The sequence below is a fragment of the Osmia lignaria genome, chromosome 3, assembly GCF_051020975.1.
Source record: "Osmia lignaria lignaria isolate PbOS001 chromosome 3, iyOsmLign1, whole genome shotgun sequence".
Taxonomy (NCBI): Eukaryota; Metazoa; Arthropoda; class Insecta; order Hymenoptera; family Megachilidae; genus Osmia; species Osmia lignaria.
In genome coordinates this window covers 8,560,719-8,583,307 of record NC_135034.1, presented here as the reverse complement: position 1 = coordinate 8,583,307, position 22,589 = coordinate 8,560,719, and the positions used below count along the sequence as shown (strand labels likewise).

At 38.7% G+C, this 22,589-nt stretch overlaps 1 protein-coding gene and 1 long non-coding RNA gene across 9 annotated transcripts in view; one reads left to right on the top strand and one right to left on the bottom strand.

Annotated features, from left to right (window-relative positions):
- LOC143308267 (uncharacterized) overlaps nt 1-22,589 on the bottom strand; it is a 118,112-nt gene that overhangs the window by 85,105 nt on the left and 10,418 nt on the right. For both annotated transcript variants that reach the window (XR_013065265.1, XR_013065266.1), the window contains one exon: nt 13,695-14,450. This is a non-coding gene — a long non-coding RNA (uncharacterized LOC143308267). The remainder of the gene's footprint in view (nt 1-13,694; nt 14,451-22,589) is intronic.
- Nucleotides 1-22,589, top strand: part of LOC117605314 (ras-related protein Rab-37) — a 55,747-nt gene that overhangs the window by 30,800 nt on the left and 2,358 nt on the right. Inside the window, exons 1-4 of one of the 7 annotated variants that reach the window (XM_034326500.2) lie at nt 2,206-2,303; nt 20,484-21,131; nt 22,041-22,151; nt 22,289-22,397. In XM_034326500.2, coding sequence (XP_034182391.1) covers nt 20,850-21,131; nt 22,041-22,151; nt 22,289-22,397 — 502 coding nt within the window. In that variant the 5' untranslated portion in view covers nt 2,206-2,303; nt 20,484-20,849. Of the gene's footprint in view, nt 1-2,205; nt 2,304-2,337; nt 8,424-19,208; nt 21,132-22,040; nt 22,152-22,288; nt 22,398-22,589 lie in introns of those variants that run through there. The other 6 variants (XM_034326502.2, XM_034326501.2, XM_034326499.2 and 3 more) reach the window with 6 other exon arrangements.

Genomic DNA, 22,589 nt, shown 5'->3' with positions numbered 1-22,589 from the left:
CCGAAACGCCAAATTTAGGCTCTGTCCGTGGATCAACGACGGGTTTGGTGTCCCATAAAACGCTTATCCGCTGTCCCTTCGAACCACATTTCCCCTCTTTTATCGGTTTCACCAGAAAAATAACCGTTTTTCGTCCCGAGAATCGTTTACACGCGGCGAAAATATTTTCCACGGGAAACTGACGATCATAGACGTAACCGCGAAGCAAATGGTCCAAAAATGGCACCAAAGATTATTAAAATAAGTAACAAAATTGGTCTGTTCAAAATTCCTGAAACGTACGCTTGGGAATCGTTCCGTGACGAAGGATCGTCGATTAAGGTCGCTTTAATGACTCGAGGATATTCTTAAAGATGAATTATCCTACCTAGATAAACTTGCGCATATTTCATTGTCGAAATGAATTAAAGTAAAGTAGAAGATGAGACGAGTAAAAAAAGAAGAATTGCATCGGAAATTGCAAGCCTGACGTGAATTTATTCGGTAATTTATTAAAGGCTTTTCATGAAACCAGCTTCGTCGTTGTAGTTTGATAAATATAGCGATAGAATTTAATATTTATTTGCAATTGAAACTTGAAATTTTAAAAATTAAAGAGTTATCTTCAGGATATGTCTTTATCATTTGTCACCTTTGGTAATCAAATCGGCCACGAATTTGCCTTGACACTGGACCGGTAAAGGGTTAAAACAACCCTCGTGCACTCGTGTGCACAGCTCTATTTTTTATCGTCGTTGCAATCTGGACCCAATTCTTTCCACTTCGTGGACAAGGTGTATCGATTATCCGATGTAAGTTCGACGTGGTATCGGGGTCGAATCGGTCACTGATAGATCGACTCGACTGAAGATTATTAATTACACAGCTGCGATTCGAACGTGACTCGAATAGAGTTCTTATTCCAACGTAAAAGATCTTTGGAGAAGAAAAATTTCTTGACAGGTGTAACGCTATAAAGAAATTCGATTCGATATTTTAACGAAACAAGCTTTTTTCTTTAATTACGATATTACTAATTATCCAAGAAGTTCAATATCACAACTCTAATTATCTAATTCGTCGGAAAATTAATTAGTCACGAATCGTGACAAACTATTCGCAATTTTATTATGCTTAATAATAGTTTGGTACTAGAAATCGCTATCAGAGAATTTACGTGACGAGTCTAATAAAGGAAGCCTGACCGTGGCTTAATTTATGCAAAGTTGATAGTGTCTATACGACATGTACTTCCTATAAGGCGTCGCCCTTAATCAGTCTTTAATTAACTATCCCGATAGTGAGCGCGAATTACGCGTTGCAACCTGTATTTTTCGCTCGACGTATCCGGGGCACGAAATCGGAGCGGAACGCGGAAAAGGAGTCGCCTTGGGACCCCTTATCGCAAGGACTTCCCGTTGTTCGCCTCCTCGTCAACTAAAGCACCGTTCACAATCTAACAAACGCTAAACTAAATAAACTTTCTCCATTTTATAAAGATTTTTGGAAACCATCAATCGATCACTTAATTTATTAATCGAATCATTTGCCAATGAATTCAGTCTTCCAAACTGTTCTATAATTAATATGTAAAACGTGTAATTAAGGTCATTTTTCAAGGGAGTCGAGCAAAATATTTCATATGCATAAATTAGGCGAATTTCTGAAACAATTAAGCTTCAACCTAGATCCTTCGTATCCCTTTGATGGTTCCTCGAAACAGGAGACAGCTATTCGCGTAACTTTGAATATGTATTCATCGCATGTTCTCCTATTCATTCGCCTCGAATCGCTTCAGAAGTAAATCGTGAAGCGTCTAGCAGAAATTTCATTCAACCTGCATCTTTAACGTCTGGTCAATAATTGTTTTACTCAAAAATCAAATGATTTATCTCTGATTTCGTGAATTTATAAGCTTCGGGAAATGATATTTTACATAATATCTTCTAGACGATTAGAGGTACATTTTGAAATAGCTCTCGAAACTTGAAAACATTCATCTCACGTTTCGCTGTTGCTTTCAAGTAAATTATGATTCGATCTCTCGGATTCTGAATTCAATCTCGCTTCTAATATTGTCCTCGATTGTGCACGGAGCTTTATTTCACGCGCACAATCACGGAAACGTACGTATAGAGATCTGAGTTGTGCAGCAACGGAAATATTTTCATCCTTCTTTTGCGAAGAAGTAGAGAAAACGCCTCGTATCACGCGACAAACCGACGGAATATAGTTCGTCAGACATACGGTTTCCACAGTGCAGGCCTGTGACAAGTTGACAAGTAACTGCTTCCTTGGGAAACTCTACTCGGCTCGAGACTAAGGTGACACATTTTACTTAACACGCTGATTACCACGACAAATAAACGATCGCATCTGATTATGGTATATTTTAATAAGTTATCATCTTGAGTGTCAGTAAATATGCTGGTCGCCCAAGAAGTTCCTTGTTTTATTTATAATTACATGGCGTCAATTACAGAAGCAATCAACGTGTTAACAGATTAATTATCTGATATCGAAAGGTGAAAGCTTAAATTTGAAAATTAATTATTCTTAATAATAGGATGTTAATTATAATTAGAGCCTGAACGTGTCCGTTTTCACTTGGTCATTTGTATCGTTACAACTTGAAATTCCAGTGTCCCTTTTTATACAATGTTTTATTTATCCGTGCATAAATTTGATCGTTCAGGCGAATAAAACAAGTTACACCGAGAGCAAAACAAATTTTCATTTCACGACACTGGTTCTCGGTTCGTTGACACCAAATGCATTTATGCGAAACATTATATATGCGCGTTTTAATTTTATACCACTCACAGTTTCGCAAAGCTCCGCGCTGATCGTTCAGAGATTTCGAATATTCAGAGGTCGGAGAATAGTGTAGAATATCGTGAAGTATTGTTACTGGGATTTGTTCGTATTTATTTTTGTTTGGTGATAACGTGTTGAAAATTGAAACGTGAAGTTTGGACTGTTCGCTGTTACAGTTTTCGGGATTATTTAACAGAGCTTTGTTAAAACATCGAACAGACGCGTGGAGAACACTGCAAATAACTCTGAAATTCTAAATCTACCCGTATACCCATAGGTTTTTGGGAATTTTATCTTTTAAAAATCTCCATTTTCAATCCTTCGAAGGCACAACATAAAACATTAATCTAAAATTCTTTTGGGTAATACACGTTTTGCTTTTACCTGATTTTTAATTCAGAAATGAAGCAATTACTCACGGCGAACTTTCTGTAGAAGCAATTTCGTTAACGCTTTCCAAAGTTAGCGAAACTGTTGCAAACATGTTTGTTTGCTGCAAGCGTTTACATTAGAAAAGTAGGATAAACCAGAAACGCAAATGCGAACGCGCCGGCCGATTGTCAACAGATAATTAACAAACTTTTAATCATTCCAGCATCTTATCGATGTTATCCTTCAGTCCAAGATGTAGTATGATTCAAAAGTATTTTGATACAAAGGACAAAAATTTAATTACTTGATACAATCACACATTTGCTAATCGATACAGGATCGCGTATCGACACTACCACTTTCTTTCTTCAGTTTTTAATTATTCAATGGCCATCGTGATAGCAAACGCGTTAATTCAACCGCGAATAAAAACGTGTCACCCTAGGCTCGCACCGTACCACAAAGGTAATCCTCGTCGCGTCGAAAGATGAAAAAAATATCATCGACTTTCATCCCCCTCGCAGGTATCGACTCGATCAACGATGCAGGGATCGCGAGCTCGAGGGCGTCAACTTCCGCGTGGCCCTTTTTTCCTCCCCAAGATAAAAGAGCTTCGATCTTGCTTCCGGCCGTTACTCTGCTAAGGGTGATAGAGCACAGGGGTGCAGGGTCGTTGACCTTGTTTTGCCACGTCCATCGCGTCAACCCCCCTTTTATAAAGATATTCTGTGTCGTGGGGGTTGCATACGAGTCGTCCATTTCTCAGACCATCCATTGAAAACCCGCCTCTTTTTTTTTGGCGAGCGAAGAACAGATGGGGTTGAAACAGATTTCACTCTACATTTTCGAGCAATTTTTTTCTTTAGATTCTTAGCTTTCTCGGTTTAAGAGTCGATTTACGAGTATGCGGTTCGCGAGAAAGCGAGACGCGTCGGCGACGACCATCCTCAACGAAATTTGGAATTCCAGGCGCCAGTGAATCGAGGACACCGTACGTCCGGGGGTGAATAACCGAAGGAGTGTGGAGTTTTCATGGAAAATAAGACACGGAAGAAGAGGGGGACAGAAATGTCTACTAGAGATCGCAACCCCCCTAGTTTACGATTGACGCCTGGACGATAATACGACACCGGTTCCCGTGGGCGTCAGCGAAAAATTTGTGATTACTCGGACTGAAATCGAGGCGAACAATCGATTCGGTTAAACGAGGGTAGTTTTCTTCGAAGACACGTTGCTTAGGGATTGCCGGAAGCTATGGTCATCTCTCTTTTGTCGTAAAAGTAGGATATTCAAGTCAAGCGGTTTAATTTTATATATTACACTGTGATTTGAAACATCTAAGCTGACGAAATAAGAACTTGGAAATATTTTCCTCTTCCTTTAACTCACAGTTAACAAGGTCTGTCCGGAGAGTCGGCGATTTAGTCTGTGTTTTATTAATTATCGATCAGTATAGGTATTTTATATTATAAATTAAGAGAATATGAAATATATGGGTAATTAGATTGTGATAGAACGTCCCCTCGTTAAATTATGGGAATGTCGTTTGGCTTGTCGAACAACTGACAAGCAGAGATTTCGCCGAAACGTGACGTTCCCTCGATGCGCGACAATGGGTCGGTTTCGGGATCTGCACACGGGAACAGGATCATAATTCAAGGATCTCAAATGTCCTGACTGGCTTGCTGAGCAATGGGCAAAATTGGAAAAGAATTTTATCGACAAGATCTGTTTAAACGAATCTATTTCAAGTTTGATATAGAACCTAGATCTAGTAATAATCAATGAATTTGCTTCTGATTGTTATGGAAATATAAGAAGTTTCACTTTGACAATTATAATTTCACCCTGGCGATAGAAGAAAGAATTTATTAGATCAACTTCAAACACGAGTGGTCTAATAAAACCCTCTCAAAACATAAGATGTTTAACCTCGACGCATCCTCTTTTAACCCGTTCTGTTCTTAACAAAGCAACAAGCGCGAAAGGAAATTAAACGAAGCAAAGAAAAAAAAGAATAAATGAGAGCAAGTACACGAAGAAGCCCGGGCGAATTTAATCGAATCTTCGAGCGAGTTTAATTCACTTTTCGACAATAAATTCTCGTCCGGCGCAATTTAAGCGAGAAGCTGCAATTCGACCAGCTAATTACTCCCGTCGACTACCAATTCTCGTGACGAAAATTGCCGGGCCTCGATGAATTTTTTTCTCCTCTGACCGATAGGAATTTACCAGCGATGTCTGAACGTTAATTCGCTTTTATCTGCTTTCGCGCGTTCTGCCATCTTCCCGCGCTCGCCGCCTCGGCTAATTAACCCTTTACAAGATCGCCACACGAGACTCCCGACGATTACGTTCAACAAATTCTTATCCCCCTTCCCCAAAACTAGAACTGGTACCAGTTACCCATGGCATTCAACAAATTAAAAATTAAAACTAAGTGTAATAGTAATAGTATTAAAAATTATATCTTCCTTATTTTCTTTCTTTGATTATACAATTATATTTTTAATTGCAATACCAGTGAGCCCCACTCTCTTAAATGAAGCTATTCTGTTAGAATTTTTACACCTGTTTGAAAATTTAATTTGCTCGATCGAGTTTTGAACAACGGTATCTTTCACGTAATTATGCAACTCATAACATTATCGTTTGCGTTACAACGTGTTTACACAATCTCGTATAAATAACAAATGTTTCCTGCTACGCAAATGGGGAATGCAAATATTGATTGTTGCTCTGGTAATTTGCTTCCTTTTTTAATGATTCAGTATATCCGGTTTGTTCTGTTAGCAGAGCTTCCGCTTGCTTTTTTCGTGTACAAAAGAGAATCGATACTTCGATTAATCAAACGTTCATTAAACATTCTCGGTTTGTATCATCTGTGTTTTCATATTTCGAGAGGTAAAATTCTACTTTATAACCGGAGATCACTGTTTATTTATAAAGAGAAAATAATTTAATTGTTAATTAATAAACTGACACAATTACCTGTCCGACAAATTTTTAGAAAATTATTTTCTTTAAATTACGTGAAAATTATTTCTATTTAAATGAAGTAATTGTCGATCGTTGATTAATTTTCTGACGAATTTTGCACGCGTTTTAAAATTGACTTCCTATGCCAAAAATAGTCACAGAAAATAAGGCATAAAGTAGTCTTGTGCCACTTGCCTTTCGCATCGTTGCACACATTCTCTCGTTCTTTTTTTCCACTTGCAATGCGGTATATTTCTCGCTCGAAAGCCATTTCACTTTTTATTCATGGATAGAAAAATTTTAGAATCATTCATACTTGCCTCCAATAAAGGAAAGACGAAATCTATTAATATTTAACACACCTAATTCATTTATAAAAATTTCAAAATATTCAATCATCTGTAAAATTTTCTTTCCGAGAGATTTCACTTAAAATATTACGAACTTCGTTTGCCTAATGTAATAAAAAATGCTGCCGACCATGTTTGCTTTTACAGCTAAAAAATATCGACAAACAGGGATTGCAACGAAACTCGCAGTTTCGTAGACTTTTTGTATAAATCGTATTTGACGTGTCGTACAAACGTTACGCTAAATATTTAGCAACAAATTCTTGTCAAACAGTATCCCTATAAATTTGAAATATTTTATCTACCTATCGCTTTTAATACTTTCATGTTAACGAATAATCCACTGCAACATGCATATTTCATACATACATGTTAAAATTATTGCAATTCGATAAGAAGCATATTTTCAACCCATATTTTCAAAACGAGATCAAAGGATTCACGGTGAAAGAGGAGATTCAACGAAAGACTGAATATGTACAAAGGAAAGATGAAATAACCTTTTATAATAATTGAACGTTTACTGGTGTATAGATAGTTTCCATCCGGACACCCTTAATGTTTCACGCTTATTTGCTCTTCTTTTTCCGTATCGCGATTTTGCGGGATTTCTTGGAGCGTACGAACCGTATGAAGCGAGGAAACGAGCGAACATTCTGCATTTCCGTTCCACTGGACGACTGTTCGACAGAAATTTAGCGACGAATATTTCCTGGAATATTTTTCTATTTGCGAAACATCTCGTTCACGACGTTAATATCGCGACTATCTTTCGCGAATGATATAAAATTTCGTCGAAAAATACAAAATAGAACACCAAGATGTTATCATTTTATCAAGAAATATTAATTGTAAAATAGACAATATTTCTATTTTTGTATTTTACGATTTCATTCATGGATGCTACATAAGAATTAATAAAAAAAATTGGTGCTTAATCTCACAGTCGCTAGCAAGTAGAGTTCCAATTGCGACCCCAATTCCTAGCAAACCTCCCCCGTTAACAACCTTCAAACCTCGCAAATTACCACCCCATCCGTCGAATCAAGTGCTTCGATTACTCTCATTGACGTCCAAACAGCGAACAGGACCAGCCACTTTTGGCCCTATGTTTCGCTTTCCCAAACAATGTCCCCAAGGGGTGATCTTCGTCCCCCAGTGTATTATGAATTTTAATCGCGTCGAAGGGAACGTTCCTTATAAAGAATTCACACTTGAAAATATATTTCACTAAAAATTTGTAATCTTCCAGCGTGTTAATATAAAGGGTACCCTTGTTAGAAGGACAAGGATAAAAAGAAGAAAGAAAAGATGGAAAAAAAAAAGGACAAACAAGGGTTGTGCGTTAATACGCGTCGTTCTGCGAGCAACATATTTTCCAAGCCGATACGTTTTCCCTCACCCTTTTTGAAACGCGCAGGCCACCCTATGCGCCATCCCTTCTCTCTTTCTCGTACTCTCTCTTGTTACCACCGGTTTCCCTCTCTTCCACGGCTTCCTACCTCCTCGTTGCCTCTGGAAATAGTCGCCACAAAGCGATTCCCGGTGCTTCGTGTCCGAGCCGATTATCAAGCCCGCTTCTTTCGTCTGTTCGTCCGCGCCGCGTTATCGCGACACGTGCTTCGAGTACGCGCACGGTCAACTCCCGTCGACCGATAGTTTTTCCACGCTTTTCCGACTAGTGTTTCGGTGTTTCTGTGAACGAAACGTGGTCGTTCGCGACCCATTTGCATATTCAAATGGAGCTCATTTTAATTAAACAGAGTTAACGAGTTTTCGAATATAAAAGGATGCGAGGGTTGTAAAATTCAGTTGTGAATTTCGCTGCTGTTAACAAAGAGGGTGGACAAGTGAAAATTAAATTGTGAGATAAAAATGGGATTGCCATAATGAATTTCTGCATTTTCTTTGATCAAGCGAAATGGTGTAAGTTTCCTAGGAGCATCGGATGCATTGAAAAAAAAAAAAGAAATGAATTTTCAAGAAGTCGGTAACAAAAGCTGTCGAACCGTCTTTTCAGTTTCGCGACCCTTCGGTGAACGGGACAAAGCGAGCACTAATGTACCGTAAATGGAATCAAAACGGTTTCCACCCCTAAGTAACTACACCGAAGGGTGTTTACGTCATTAATGTCAAGCTCCGACCGCACTGTGCAGAGGCGTTACCCGATATTATACGATTTATAATTAATCATTCTCCTAGTTATATAACATTCACCATTGACGTATTTCATGTATCCGTGTTCATTTCGAAATAATAGTGTATCGAAATTAATTTAATTTAAATTAACGAAGGAAAGTAATTGCGTTGCCAGGTCAGGGATCCTGCATATTTCACGAAGAACACGATTCAAATATTCTCGTTCTCTGTACGCAGCACAAAAGAGAGTCTACAAACATTTAAAAGTAAAAAAAGAAATACTTCCAAGTGAAAGCTCTGTAGCCTTTTGGTTATCGCTGACATACACACGTGACTTTTCACGTCGCAGCACAGAAAAAGGGTCATAATGGACACAAACGGAGGCAAAATGAAATCTACCCTTTTTTTTTTTTTTCGTTGAGATCGTTCGCTCTGTTAATTACAGTCCTTTGTGCGGCGTTTGTGGAAAATTTCATTGAGTTACATGCGTCGTTGCTATCGCCATTGTTGACTATCGTTATCTTCGAATTGAAATTCAACAATTTCCTGTCACTGAAAATTTCTACGATACCAACCCTTTAACGCGGTAGAAGCGTGTTTGCACGGTTAATTTCTACGATTTCTCTACACGTTCTGGCGCAATATGGAGAAGGAAGTCTCTAGTGGAACTCGCGATAATCGGTCCGCGATAAAGAGTGACTCGACTTGAATTTATCGCGGCTCGGTGCAGGCTGATAAACTTCCTGTCTATTCGAAGGAGAGAAAAAGGGGTGGCGCACGTCCGGGGTTACTAATCACCCGAAAGCGGACTAGTTTCTTAAACGACCGTTGCACGATTTTAAAGATCAAGGAAACACGTTAGAAATCTAAAAATTCTCGGTTGTTCAATCTTGAAATTTTATAGATCTTCAACGTCAAGCGTTATATCTTGCGAAAGTGATTCCCATTGAATTCCACGAATCATAGCTCGCTTGTTTATCACTTATCGTTAATACACTATCGTATTATCAGTGAAGTGTAGTTTAATCAAATTCGCATTAAGGTATTAAACAGGAACCCGCAATTCTCCTCAGAGGGAACAGGAAATCGATAGGAACGTGTGCAACCAGCTCGATTAAGACAGAACGAAAGCATTATTGTGTATCGCGGTACGGTTTGCAAGATCTTGCTAATGCGATTAACGTCCCGGTGTGTAATGTTCTAATCCATCAACCTGCTTCACCCCTTTCTCTCCATTTCTACCTTTTAACCTAACTTAACCCCATATGCACTTTAGGAAAGAGAATTCTCTCATTTCCTACTTCTTGATATACTTTCACCGTAATTATTCTTTAATCGATCTAATTGTCTTCTGCTTTTTTTCTTTTTTTTTTTTTAATACTTTTTGTATGAGAGCGTGTATACAAGCCTTTCTCAGTTAGAGGCTTACCATCGAATCTTGTCGGTGTTAACGAGTTTTTCCCATTCTACTCGCTCGCGAGGAACGATTCCGCTTCCTTTCTCACGGTTCGTCGCCGCTCAGAAATGGCTGCGAACGCGCACTGTTGTTGCATAGAAACTCCAAGTACAATGAGGATTTTCGTTAATTACTTTTCGATTGGATAGTTACAATAATCCTTACGTTACTATCTGACTAAATAGAAACCTTTGCGAGAATCATAAATTCCAGAAAATATAATTATAATCGATATCGGAATGTTGAAATAAAATTGAAACATTGACTATGAAACTTGTTAGGAGGAAAGGAGTTTGTCAACGATCCTACACTTAATTATTTATCAATTTACCGATGTCTAGAAACACGTTTCTCTCGCGAGTAGCTGCCTTGTTGCATGTTCTTTCATGTATCGTAACATAAACTAAATTCGTAGAAATAACGTTCTCCGGCGATGCGTGTAATGTATTCCATAAATTACTTAGGCAAGCAAAGTTTCGATTAGAAATTGCTTCTCGGTCGCCGCGTGTTTTCGTGTTCCTATCTCGGTAGAACAACGCTTCGACAAGCTACTTATGGATCTCCGACTGTTCGCTTCTCGTCGCGATTAACGTAATGTAACGGAATGCCTGAATATTCATCGGTTTGTAAACGGTTGACGATTTACGCGACATACAGATTACGCGATACCATAGATGATTTCGTTTTCCTCGACGTACACGAGACAGGATTTTATTCGTTACTCCTCCGCATCGTCGTTTCTGTCAATTTTCCAAATTTGACAGCGATCCCGCAAATGGTACGAGTTCCATTAAAATTAATCATCCTTCCTGCCAGTTCGAGAATGAAATTTGCAAGAAGGTAAATCAATTACTGCACCGGTAATGAAACATATCAACTGAAGAGAACGAAATTATGCGGTGCGTTGTTAATCAGGTTTCGTTTCAATTAACCAAAAATGAAATAGCACGTTCGAGCACGGTACGAATTGAAAACCCAACCAACACCACCGTATCTATTACGCGTGTACCCGCGATAAGAATGTACTGTTTGCTCGGCTAACAATTTACACTCGCGTGGACGATTAAACGGGAACCTCGGCGGAATTTAATCGGTCGATATCGAGTGCATACGGCCACGTTATCGTTGAAAATATGCACGAACGAGAGTCGTTACTGTTTCGCTGTGTACAGATAATCGGGCGAGGAAAAAGAGAATCGAGAGCAACGAGGAGATGGAAGATCGCAAGAAAGGTACGAGAAAACCAGTCCTCTCGATACCTGGCCAAAAGGAGCTAGAAAGACCGGCTAATGGCGTGTTATGAATGATTTACTGGGATAATTATGTCGTTTTACTTAATGATCAGAGGCTGCTCACGAAATGAGAAGATTATTCCATGTAATTGGAGGAGATAGACCGAATAATTGAACGCTCGAGTTTCAAGCTGAGGAATCAATTAATTACATCGCTGAATTAATGTGTAATGTACAGATAATTTGATAATTTTCCGTCATCTCACCAAGGTTTATTATACTTTGTCATTCCTAGGTCAGAACTTTGATTCAATAACCACTATCGTTTTTAAGTATGAAAAAATATCATCTCCATGTAACAATTATCGAAAATTTTCTTTAACGATAGAACACGAATATTTGAGTTATGGAATTTTCACGGTTGACGTATTGCCGAAAATCTAGAAACGCGGACAATCATTCAAATAGGACATTATGGAAACGTATGATGATTAATTACGCAGAGCATTTGCAAATGTTCGTTCCCTGTATTACGGAATATTAATAACCCGTTTGATCGAGGCTAAAACTATTTGCATTAAGAAGTTTCCTTAAAGAGAGATGTTATATTACGGAACAAAAATCATTTATGTATCTATGTCGAGAGATATCAAACGATTCAGTACTGTAAACTAGCGGGAATTTGAAAATAATTATTGCCTTATGAAAGATTCATATCGGTCGATCAATAATTGATAAGCGATTATACAAAGGGAACATTCATCGAGGAAAGATTATTCGCAAACAACGTTACATTTGAAGATTAAATTGTCGTTGAGCTAGTTCCTTGGAATTGAAATAAAAATGCGATTTCGAATTTGCAAAATGACATTGTCGATTTTATACACGGAATATTTTCGAGGTTTCCCGGCGGAAGGTTTTTCATTATAACGAAACGCAATTTCATTAATGCAATTTCAACTTGAAAGCTGATGGATTATTCGATAAATTGACAGTCTGACAACCGGTATACCCGTTTTGCAATGTACCGATCATCGCGATTGCAAAATTGACATTTGTAAATTAATTTCGACGATCAAGAACGGCAATTTTGTTACGGTTTATAGTAAACTGTAGTTGATATAAATATTATGATAGTGGTACATATAAAATAGTTTATAGTTTACAAAACAAAAATGAAAAGAAATCTAAAATTAAATTGCAATTTTTGCTATCACAGAGGTCTATTATCCAAAGGTTAAAAGATGGCGTATTTTTGCAAATAAAAATGAGACAATTACTAAGATTAAAATGAGGAAAGTTCAGTGAGCTGTGCATAAAAAATTTGATAGAATCAAAGATATTTTCAGCATTTTGCCAACCCTTGCAAAGCATCCGACAGTTCGCGATTGTCTCGCGCCTACGTGACACGAATATTCACTGTTGATTCGTCGTGGTTCACCCGGAAGTAACTTTCTCGTGAATTCGAGCCAATTAGAGGCGCGTTAACGGTATACCGGAACTCGTGATTTGGTTTAACTGAATCTAGAATTGCTGAACTGTCGGATTGATCGATAGATGTAGATGTATTGTATTTATAGACGCGTAGAATAATAGACCACTGTTTAAAGCAAATCGTTTCAACAATAATAACTTTCATTTATGAAATAAATTAAAAGGAATTTTGGAGACTTTGTGATCCAACAAGCAATTCTTATACGTGAACTTATAATTAATTACAAAGTAGTAATGAAAAATTTCAAAAGACAGGAGTGTTGATATTTATAAAACGTTAAAAAATTCTATCGAATTAAATGAAACACGTGTAATCAGGATTACTTCGAAGAGGATAACCTCGAGAAATAATTCTTCCCGATTTTCCCGTCTGAATCAATGATATCGTGGAAACGCAAACGGACATTTGCTATTTATGGAACGTGAATCAATTGAGTATCGTCGCGAGTCTGGATCGTGTAGTATTTATAAGAATGAATAGTACACGGGTCTGCTGACGTGTACAAAATGGCCCAGTTTAATCCGTAAACGGACGCGTCCCGATGAACCAGTTGAAAGGAGAGCGATCAACGAGGATCGTTGATGGTTCGTTGGAATTTAAAAATCGATAGGTTTCAGACGGACAAGGTCAGCTTCGTTTTCTTAAATGGAATGTCATACTGTTTGCTGTGCATCTGGTGGTAACCGTGTTTACGACGAGTTCAACGAACGACCACGCAAGGTTATACAAGATTGCGAATACGCAGAATGTGTAAAAACATACATACTTTAAATTCTCATTAATATGTATTTCTATTTAATATCGGAATTTTAATGGACCACTCAGTCTCCACGATTCGATAAAAATGTTAGAAACAGTATTTGATAATCACTCACCGAACTTCTGATCAGGGTAGAGCACGTCCTCCTTGGATGACACCCCTTTGTTGTATCCAAATTAGCACCGATGAATTCACCAGTAGAAAAAATCCTCCAATTTTTCATCCTCGTACCTTCGTGTCCATCGATGACCATCCACCCTCCTCGTTGCGTCACAAAACCACCCATTATCACAAAAAGACACGAACGTGCGGCCCTCCCTTACACACTCGCGTCTCGACGTATACTGAACAAAGTCGACGAAATTCCTCGTGTCCCCTGGTTCATTAACGTTTGTGTACAACTCGCGAGCTCTCAAGGTTTCCGAAACCAAAACAAAATATTACCGAGCCTCGTATACTTGTACCGGTCGAACGCAACGAATATTCACGATACAGGATAATATATTCTCATCAATTATTTAGAAATTCTATTTGATTATTAATTAACAAATGAAATTCCTGTTCTTTGCAATTTCGCGTTGCACGTTTTACTTTTTGTGCTTACGAATGCACTTTACTTAATTATAAAGGGGACAAAAGTACCATTTGGAATAGGAATTAAACGACGTTTGAAAGCACGAAGTTGGAAACATGTAGCTCGAGCTTTTATCGTTGAAATTTAATCAAACATCCCAATACCGGGGTTGGATAAAAAAAAGAATAGTGACATTACGGGAAACAATGGCGGTATCCAAAGGGTAGTGGAGACGTTGTTCCTTTGATCAATTTCCGCGGCCTTGCAGCAACAGGAAATTGAAAACGAATTGAAAAGCTGCAACAGAAAACGATCGAAACAAATGCCAATTACTTTTTACATTGAAATGATTCATTCGTATTGGATTTTTTAAACAATTCATCAAGTTATTATTTCGTACAATGAAATATAATTTTGATATTTGTGTTAACAAAAGTGGGACTTCGGAGAATTGGTACTCGAATTATAGTTATTTAAATATTGTTAAAATTATTGCGACGAAATTATGCTTTTATTAATAATATTATTCGTGCCATTACGTACAACTGATAATATTTGATCACTGTCAATATTCATGCTATTTTAATTATACAAGGTATAATAACACGATAATTTTCTTTACAAATGCCTTGGAGTGCCATCTGATGGAACACAAACTAACTAAACGAGCTACTCTCCCAAGTAAATACATTACAGCTAATTGTAACTTAAATCTATTAAAAGTACAATGCAAAGTATATTAAAAATGATACAAAAATGTATAATAAAGTGTACTATGAAGATGAACTTTCTCGATATCAGAAGCAGAAAAGAATAGGAGTTCCTAAGCTATGTTGGCGAAGTCGCTAACGTAGCAGACTACCACTACGGCTTTTGACAGTGATCCCTCCCTATCGTCAGTTCAAATCCCCAGTTTACAGTGACGAATTTTTACAGTGTAAATTTGTTTAAATAATTTTCATTGATGTTTAGTAGTTCACACGGTGATGATATAAAACAGTTTACCAGAGTTGGCGATCGAACCTCATTCGTGGGGATCTCGTCAGCGATGAATTTAAACTGTCGAAGTCATAGTTACTCTGAGTGTGAACAAAATTTTTATTTTTTTACAAATTTTTCATAAGAGATGAAAAATGGCAATACATCCCAAATAATATTAATTGTCTAGTAATTGCTCGAGTTGTACATATTAAATTAAAAACGACCACGACGCGTTAATTGTGATAAGAAAATCATAAAAGATTACGAATGAAAATTTATTCATTGCACTTTATTGTCTACCCCATTGTCTAGCCCTGCACTACAGAAATCCCACTAGGAAATTCGTAACGCGTAAGTCGACTTGAGGAAAGGGAACGGATACGTGTAAAGCGAAGGAAATAGGTCGTACCGCGGTCACCCGGCAATCAACGTGTTAATTACTATGTTAATTAGTGAACAACCACAGACAGTTCTGTCGGTCGCGCAGTCAACGCCTCCTCCTCTTTGCACGGCTGACCCTTAACTCCGCGTTCCCTTCCCCTCGAGCTGGCATGAAAGCACATTAGGTAGCCGTTTTCATCGTGGTGTCGACAGGTGATGCGCCCATAATGGCCAATGGCACGCTCCGAAAAGGGCGTGATTAATTTTCATAATGGCTGCTTCGACGACTTAACGAGAATTTCTCGTCACGGTTCACAAAGAATCGCGATTCTTTTTTTTTGCCGGAGAAAGGGCAATTATTCGGCAAATGTATCTTAACACTCGCGTCCATTTTAATTTTCTATGATTATTATTTAAAAAAAAACTAATCATTAATAGTGTAAGTGAGAAGAACCGGGAATTATTATTCGATCCATTTAATGCCACGTTTCAAAGAGAAATGTGGAAAGTATCATTAACTTTCGTAGCCAGAGTTCAGAGGTATTTTCCAAGCTTTTCCTGGCAAAGTCTGTAGCTTTCTTCTGTTCGAATCACAAAAGTGTGGCAAGCTTTATTAACCTCGTTAGACACGATGGCCGACTGATATTTCGTCGGCGGCCAGTTTAAAACGCGAAATCAAAGAGAATAACGAGGACGGAGTTCCTTTGTAATAACAAGGTTACCACTTCACCTTGTACCAAGACGCTCTTCAACCTTTTTGAACATCTTCTTTCCACAATTCTCTCAATGAAGCCAGTCGTTCTGAAGCGCGTTCCAACTAGTTATGACTTGAACGAGGAAGCATAAATAAAAAGGAACTGCTACAGGAAGAAAGAAATCGTTTCGCTCGTTCACGAGATAACAATTTCATCCTTCAAGTCTTTTGGAATGTTCATTATCCTCTTTTCACATAATATCCGCTTCCTTTCTACTGTAACCGATTATTAGGAATATAGTTTCGACGAAACAGACAAAAAAAAAAATGAAGAATAATTTGTTAATTAATTTGCGAGCTGATTTTTCTTTTCTAATCGACAGATTAATTAGAGTTGTTAGAAGCATAATTGAGCCGCGGATTTCGGGTGTACATTAAAATGCTCCACGAATGGAGCTATCTCTTCATTAATTATCACCCATTACCACCTGCTTGATACGAAATCATTCCCGTGATTTATGTTCCAGCGTGATTAAGCCCGGGAAAAGAATGACGCTGATCATTTTTCACGTGTGCTGAACCACGTCCTCGTTACGCGAGCACACGCGTGCAAATCACGTGTGCTGCTCGAGAGGATTGGTAACCAAAATCGGCCGAGTTGAACGTCCTTCTCTCACCTGCGCTAGAGGTTTTTGTCCCGATTACATAAAGACGTCCGGCTGCACGTGCAGCTTGCTTTCTTACGCGCCTTGGATAGAGAATCATATTCCTATACAATTCAATTGGCGCGTCTAAACGATGATTAATTTCAATTCAACCATTTTTTTTTTTTTTTTCGGAAGACTGAAGTTGTTAGGTGACGAATAAATTCGCGTATTTTGCTCCAAAGTCTTTTCTAAAGAACCGAAACAATCTAGATAAATACTACTTTTATTAAAAATGAATACTTGAAAAGCAGAGGTAACACCTGTGCAGAAACAGACACCGAATACCAGCACGATCGGTACGCGAGATTAATTATTAATAGTTTCGTACGTTCGATCGGTCGATAATTCGCGTATACGTAATTAATTAATCCAGCGGAAATGCAATGGATGCTACTGACAAGCAGTACGTAAGCCACGTTAAAAGGCTTTCTGATGAATCTCATGGACGGCGAGTTCCTTCGTCGAGTTTGCAATTAATCAATTTGTCGCATTTGCCATGGAATTCGCACGCGACGTTGTTGACGATGATATCGCGGTGACCGGATGCTAACGATCACGAGAAATCGCGTGTCGGAAGCAGAATGAAAATTGGTCGGTTACGGGAGCATTTAAACAAAGAGAAAGTTTCATACAATTAGGTACTTTGAATCGAGTACAAAATTAATGAAAGATAAAACCCAAATAGATAAAAGGAAATAGGGCAACAGCCATATTCTCAGAGTTTCAAAGAATCTATGAAATCAAAATCCGATATCAGTCGCGTTCGGTATCTTTTCACTGAAGCTTTTCGACAAGGGTGAATTCACGAAGGGTGCTCGTTGACGTCGCGAAGATAGGGTGAAAATAAAGCTCTTTCTAGAAGAAAGGGAGGAGGAGGCTAAAACGATAGTCACTGACATGGAAAAAGGACTGCTTCGAAGTAACCGACACGAAAGAAGGAAGTCACTCGTGTGTGACATGGTGATGCAACGAGAACGGGTCACCTGTGCTCCGTAGAAGATAATGCATTTAGAATTTAGTTACTGTAGTTTTCTATTATCTGAACACTATTGTTTTCCTATTAAAGATGCAATTCTATTTTATGTGTAGAAAATGAATTCTATTAAAAATTCTGAAGATAAATACAGAAATAGAAAGATATCACTTTTCCTATCCAACGCTCATATATTTCAAATACTAATTTTTCAGTGTAAAATAATTTTTCTAATTTTAATTGATAACCAAAAATTGATCAAAATTATACTAAAAATGTTGTCTTGAATTGTATCTCATACTTGTAACGGAGAGGTATCTGAATAATTCTGAATAGTTTGCGTTGAAGTTCCTGAGGAGGTTTGGTACAATGCATCGTGAAGGGCGCCACCAGTCGGGTAGAGTTTATTGGCGAGAGGACCTGTTCCTTTAGAAGCCCGAGGGCTTTTTTTGACGCCAGGTACGGCGTGGGTGGGCCCAAAGCGGTAGGCTGGACCGGCCAACCTCGTGTCTGCATCAGGATTCGGTTTTTTTGTAACGAAATCGCCCCAGGAATCTTTCGCTTCTACCTCGCTTCTATTCCGGATTTTGTCGGACTTGCTTTTGAATCTCTGCTCTCGCGTTATTTTTCGCGTGCCGAGATATCCAAATAAAGTAGCAAATGATAGAATTTATTTAACACAGCCCTTTTTGCGAATTTATAATTGAAGATCTATGAAAAGGATCAATAGTAAAGCTAAAGAGAATCCCACAAAGACCAGGATTCCTTCACGAGTTTCAATTTAAATTTGAAGCTGTCGCAAAGTTTCTCTGGTTAATAACTTTTCGACGTAAAGAACCGTATAATTGATCCTCCGGAAGCGTAATTACCTGACAAGCCGGCAAGCCTTTTATATTCCCGAGAAAATTTTAACATCGCTTTGTTCGCTGACGCGTGTAGTGGTTCTCTCATAATTTGCGGTTCGGGTTGTTTCGTAAAATATGTATATTCCAAACAAAAGCCGCTACTCGGGCTGCTTTACAACGGTTCTACAAAACAACTCGTTAGCATGCGCCTTGACACGGCAATCGCGATGTCATGACAAGTTTGTAATTCCTCTACCTTTAATTTGCTCGAGTGGAAACGTCGATTTTTGCGATCGACCATGGAACACGCATTTCGCGCCCATAAACCTTGTAATAACGCGCTTAACGAGCGGTAGTCTCATTAAACGGATATTTTATTCGCTTCGTTACTATATCACCCCTAAAAGACCATAAGAGTATTTACAAAAAAAAAAACCGGAAAATTATGCCGAAGATTTACAATTTTACGACTTGATTTAGAAAAAAGTATTCAAACTAAAATTTATTTCGTTCTGTCGAAATCACAATTCATTTTATTTTGACACATTTAAGACTGTAATTATAGGTTTCGTAATCAGAATATCCCTATGTTTACTGCAAGCTACTAGTCCCGTGATTGTTATGTATCACAACAAAACAGCATCCAGTACTGAGCACGATAATTATGTCCATATTGATGAATTTGCCTGGCCAAACATTCGCGAGGATCGTTAAAGGAACGGGAGTATTTCGCGGATTAATTAAAGCATACTCGTTGTTTATGTAACCGAGCACGATGTGCGCGTCAAATCAACACAGGTGTCGGCTAGTTATACAATCTACCACGTAACAAGTCGAGCAGTAACGAGTCTAAGCTTTGAAGTCGTCGCGAATTATATTTCACTTCGAACAATTGTGAGCCAAATCAACGAAATGTGGATAATTTTAAATCGAGTAAAATTAGGTACTCGAATTTTAAATTGAATTCAAGCTCTAAATGGTGGATTGGGTTAAAAAAAAGCCCAGGGCTAAATGAGAGAATGTTGCTGCGATACGGTATATCTTGAAAATTGCTAAGAGAGAAGTTTGATAAAACCTGGAAAACTTTTGCCTCGATATCTTGCACGCATGGAATACTTTGATAGTCAATGTTTGATGTTTCGTTCTGTCGATGAAAGTGCATTGTGAAAAGTTTCGAAAAGGAGAATGAAGAAGAGCGGAAACTGCGAACGAGCATATCAGATAGAACAGCTTCTTCAAACTCGAAAGTTTCGACAGCGTTACAAATATTTGTTCGATCGACTACGATGAAACGTTCGATTATTCGAACTGGATGATCTGCACTGTAATTTGATAAATGGTCGACGACGTATCGAACCCGCTATATTTGGCTAAAATGTTTTCATAGTTCAAATACGAGGATTTCTGTATTCCCAAGTGTAATCGATCCGAAGTTCGAATAACCTGCGTTCTATCGTTGCTTCAAATCCCAATGAGAATACTTGTATCTATCCATACTTATTTTTATTGGTGGATATTCGAAATTCTGCGCTTCAGATTTTCAAGTACTGAAACTTTGAATTTTATTCGAGCTTGAAAAATCTTGAAAATGAAACCAATGGAACGTGTTAAACTAGGTTCGAATAAAATTTCAAGTAATTCGAGATATTCTACAGCCCGTCGCTATTAATCCTACTTCCTGAAAATCCTCCAGTAAATTCCAGGAGCATCCTGAAGCATCCCTGTAATGAACGGGTTCCTCTGATCTAGGTGATCCCTAAACCGCATCACTGCGAAGCCTGTTGAAAATCGAGGCACTCGTGTCTGAAACGCACCGATCCTCGAGTGCTCGCAGTTTCGAGCTCGCCGAGCGTACTTTCACTCGGTGCCCGTTGATCGGTCGAAGAAGCGGGCGAAGCGGAAGGCAGAAGAGGCGCAAAGTGAAACGCTGACACTCCCCGTCCCTCTGTTCCTCTTACCGCGAGTTGATTGACCTCGAGCAAAGGCAGCAGGAGGTGGCCAGGTCGATCGCGTCAGGAGAAACAGAAGGAGCGGGACAACGTCGAGGACGACGAGCGCGACGAGGAGTGGCCGAGAAGAAGAAGAGCAAATTGGTGCTCCCGGTAGCAGGGGCCCATGAATAGCGTGGAGGAGAAGTTGCGTAGCGTGACGAAGCGCGGGAGCAAACGCGGCCCGCGTGGAACCGGGCCAGCTGCATCTGATTGGTCGACAGGGGCCCGTTCCTCTAGTGGGGCTAGGGTACCTGCCCCGACTGCCCCTTCTACGGCTCAAGCGAGCAGCTCCGCTTTCAACAGGCCCCAGGAGTCGATGGGACCTACCAGGCGGCAGTCCTCGCGGGACAGCATCGACTCGACGGGCCAACAGGCCCCACCCGAACACGGCGAGCTCCTTTTCAAGGTCCTGCCCTCTCTCCTGATACACGACTTTCCACTCGATACGAGGAATCATTAAGGCCCAATCGATACTATCGATTCTCTCGCGGTTTGATTAAACGCGTCGGAATTGATAATTAAAGAACCATTTGATTTCATAAACGAATCATGATCGTTCCGTTTCCAAACGCACGTTTCCAAGGATTAATCAGTAAATGTTGAAACGAATTTAATAGCTTGAATTGTTTTAAGGCCAGTTACAGGTGAATGAACAATCTAATAGAAACGCCACGTCTTATCTACACAGAATTACCAACTTCAACGACTTCATTTACCAGCGAATTAACTTCTCAATTCGAGGAAATCTAAGGAAGAACATAAATTTCACCATAGAGTCGATATCCAGCAAGGAATTTCAACTTGTATAAGTAATGGAAATCACTGATCTTGCACTTCTAATTGCTTTTTTACTTATGAGATAAAGCATTCTATTTATAGATATTTCAATAAGGTAATTTGTAGTCTATGGAAAGTGATTATTTACAGTCGTCGATCACGAATAGGCGTTTCTCTAGATGTCGTATATCAAACATACTTGAAATTACGGTATCGCTAAAACCTTGCTTAATTACACGTTTATTCCTTGGCTATCGAGTGTATGATAATTATGTCAATACGTTTGGACACGGACTAGTTGCGTGATACGTTTCGATCTGGACTCAACTGGTTCTTATTGAACAAACTAGAAAAAGTCACCGGTATTAACAGCTACTTTTAACCTTATTTTTCTTATTGCAAATAGATGGGATGATAGAGTCGAGTTTAAACTAGAGAAATTTTCATTTGAAAAAAGAGATGCTACGTTTAGCACCAAATAAATAAATTTTCTCGCGTTTTCTAAGATATTTTCACAGAGAATTTTCACGCAACATAGGTGATGCTACTTGGCGACAGTGGCGTCGGAAAAACCTGTCTTCTAACGCGATTCAGAGACGGTCGCTTCCTGTCCGGCAACTACATAACCACCGTTGGCATTGATTTTAGGGTGAGACATTCAAACTCCCCTTACCTCATACCAGATATTAAAAAGAACTTCATACATTAATAACAAAAAATGCATTGCTCGCGTACGAAATGAAAAAAGAGAATTAGAACTTAGAAATTGTTTTCCTATTCTTTCAGAATAAAGTGGTCGTAGTCGACGATACGTCTATCAAGCTTCAAATATGGGACACGGCCGGCCAAGAGAGATTTCGTAGTGTAACACACGCTTATTACAGAGATGCTCATGGTAATTATTATTTCCTTAATTAACGACTTAAGAAAGAGGAGAATCTACATTAACACTTCCGTGATGTGTGAACATTTTTATTTTTATTAAAAATCTTCAATTATATCGGCACTGTTTATCATTTCAATTGCTCAATTACACGACGAGATAGGCGTGCGAGCAATTTCTCCGGGTGAACGTAAAAACAAGGAA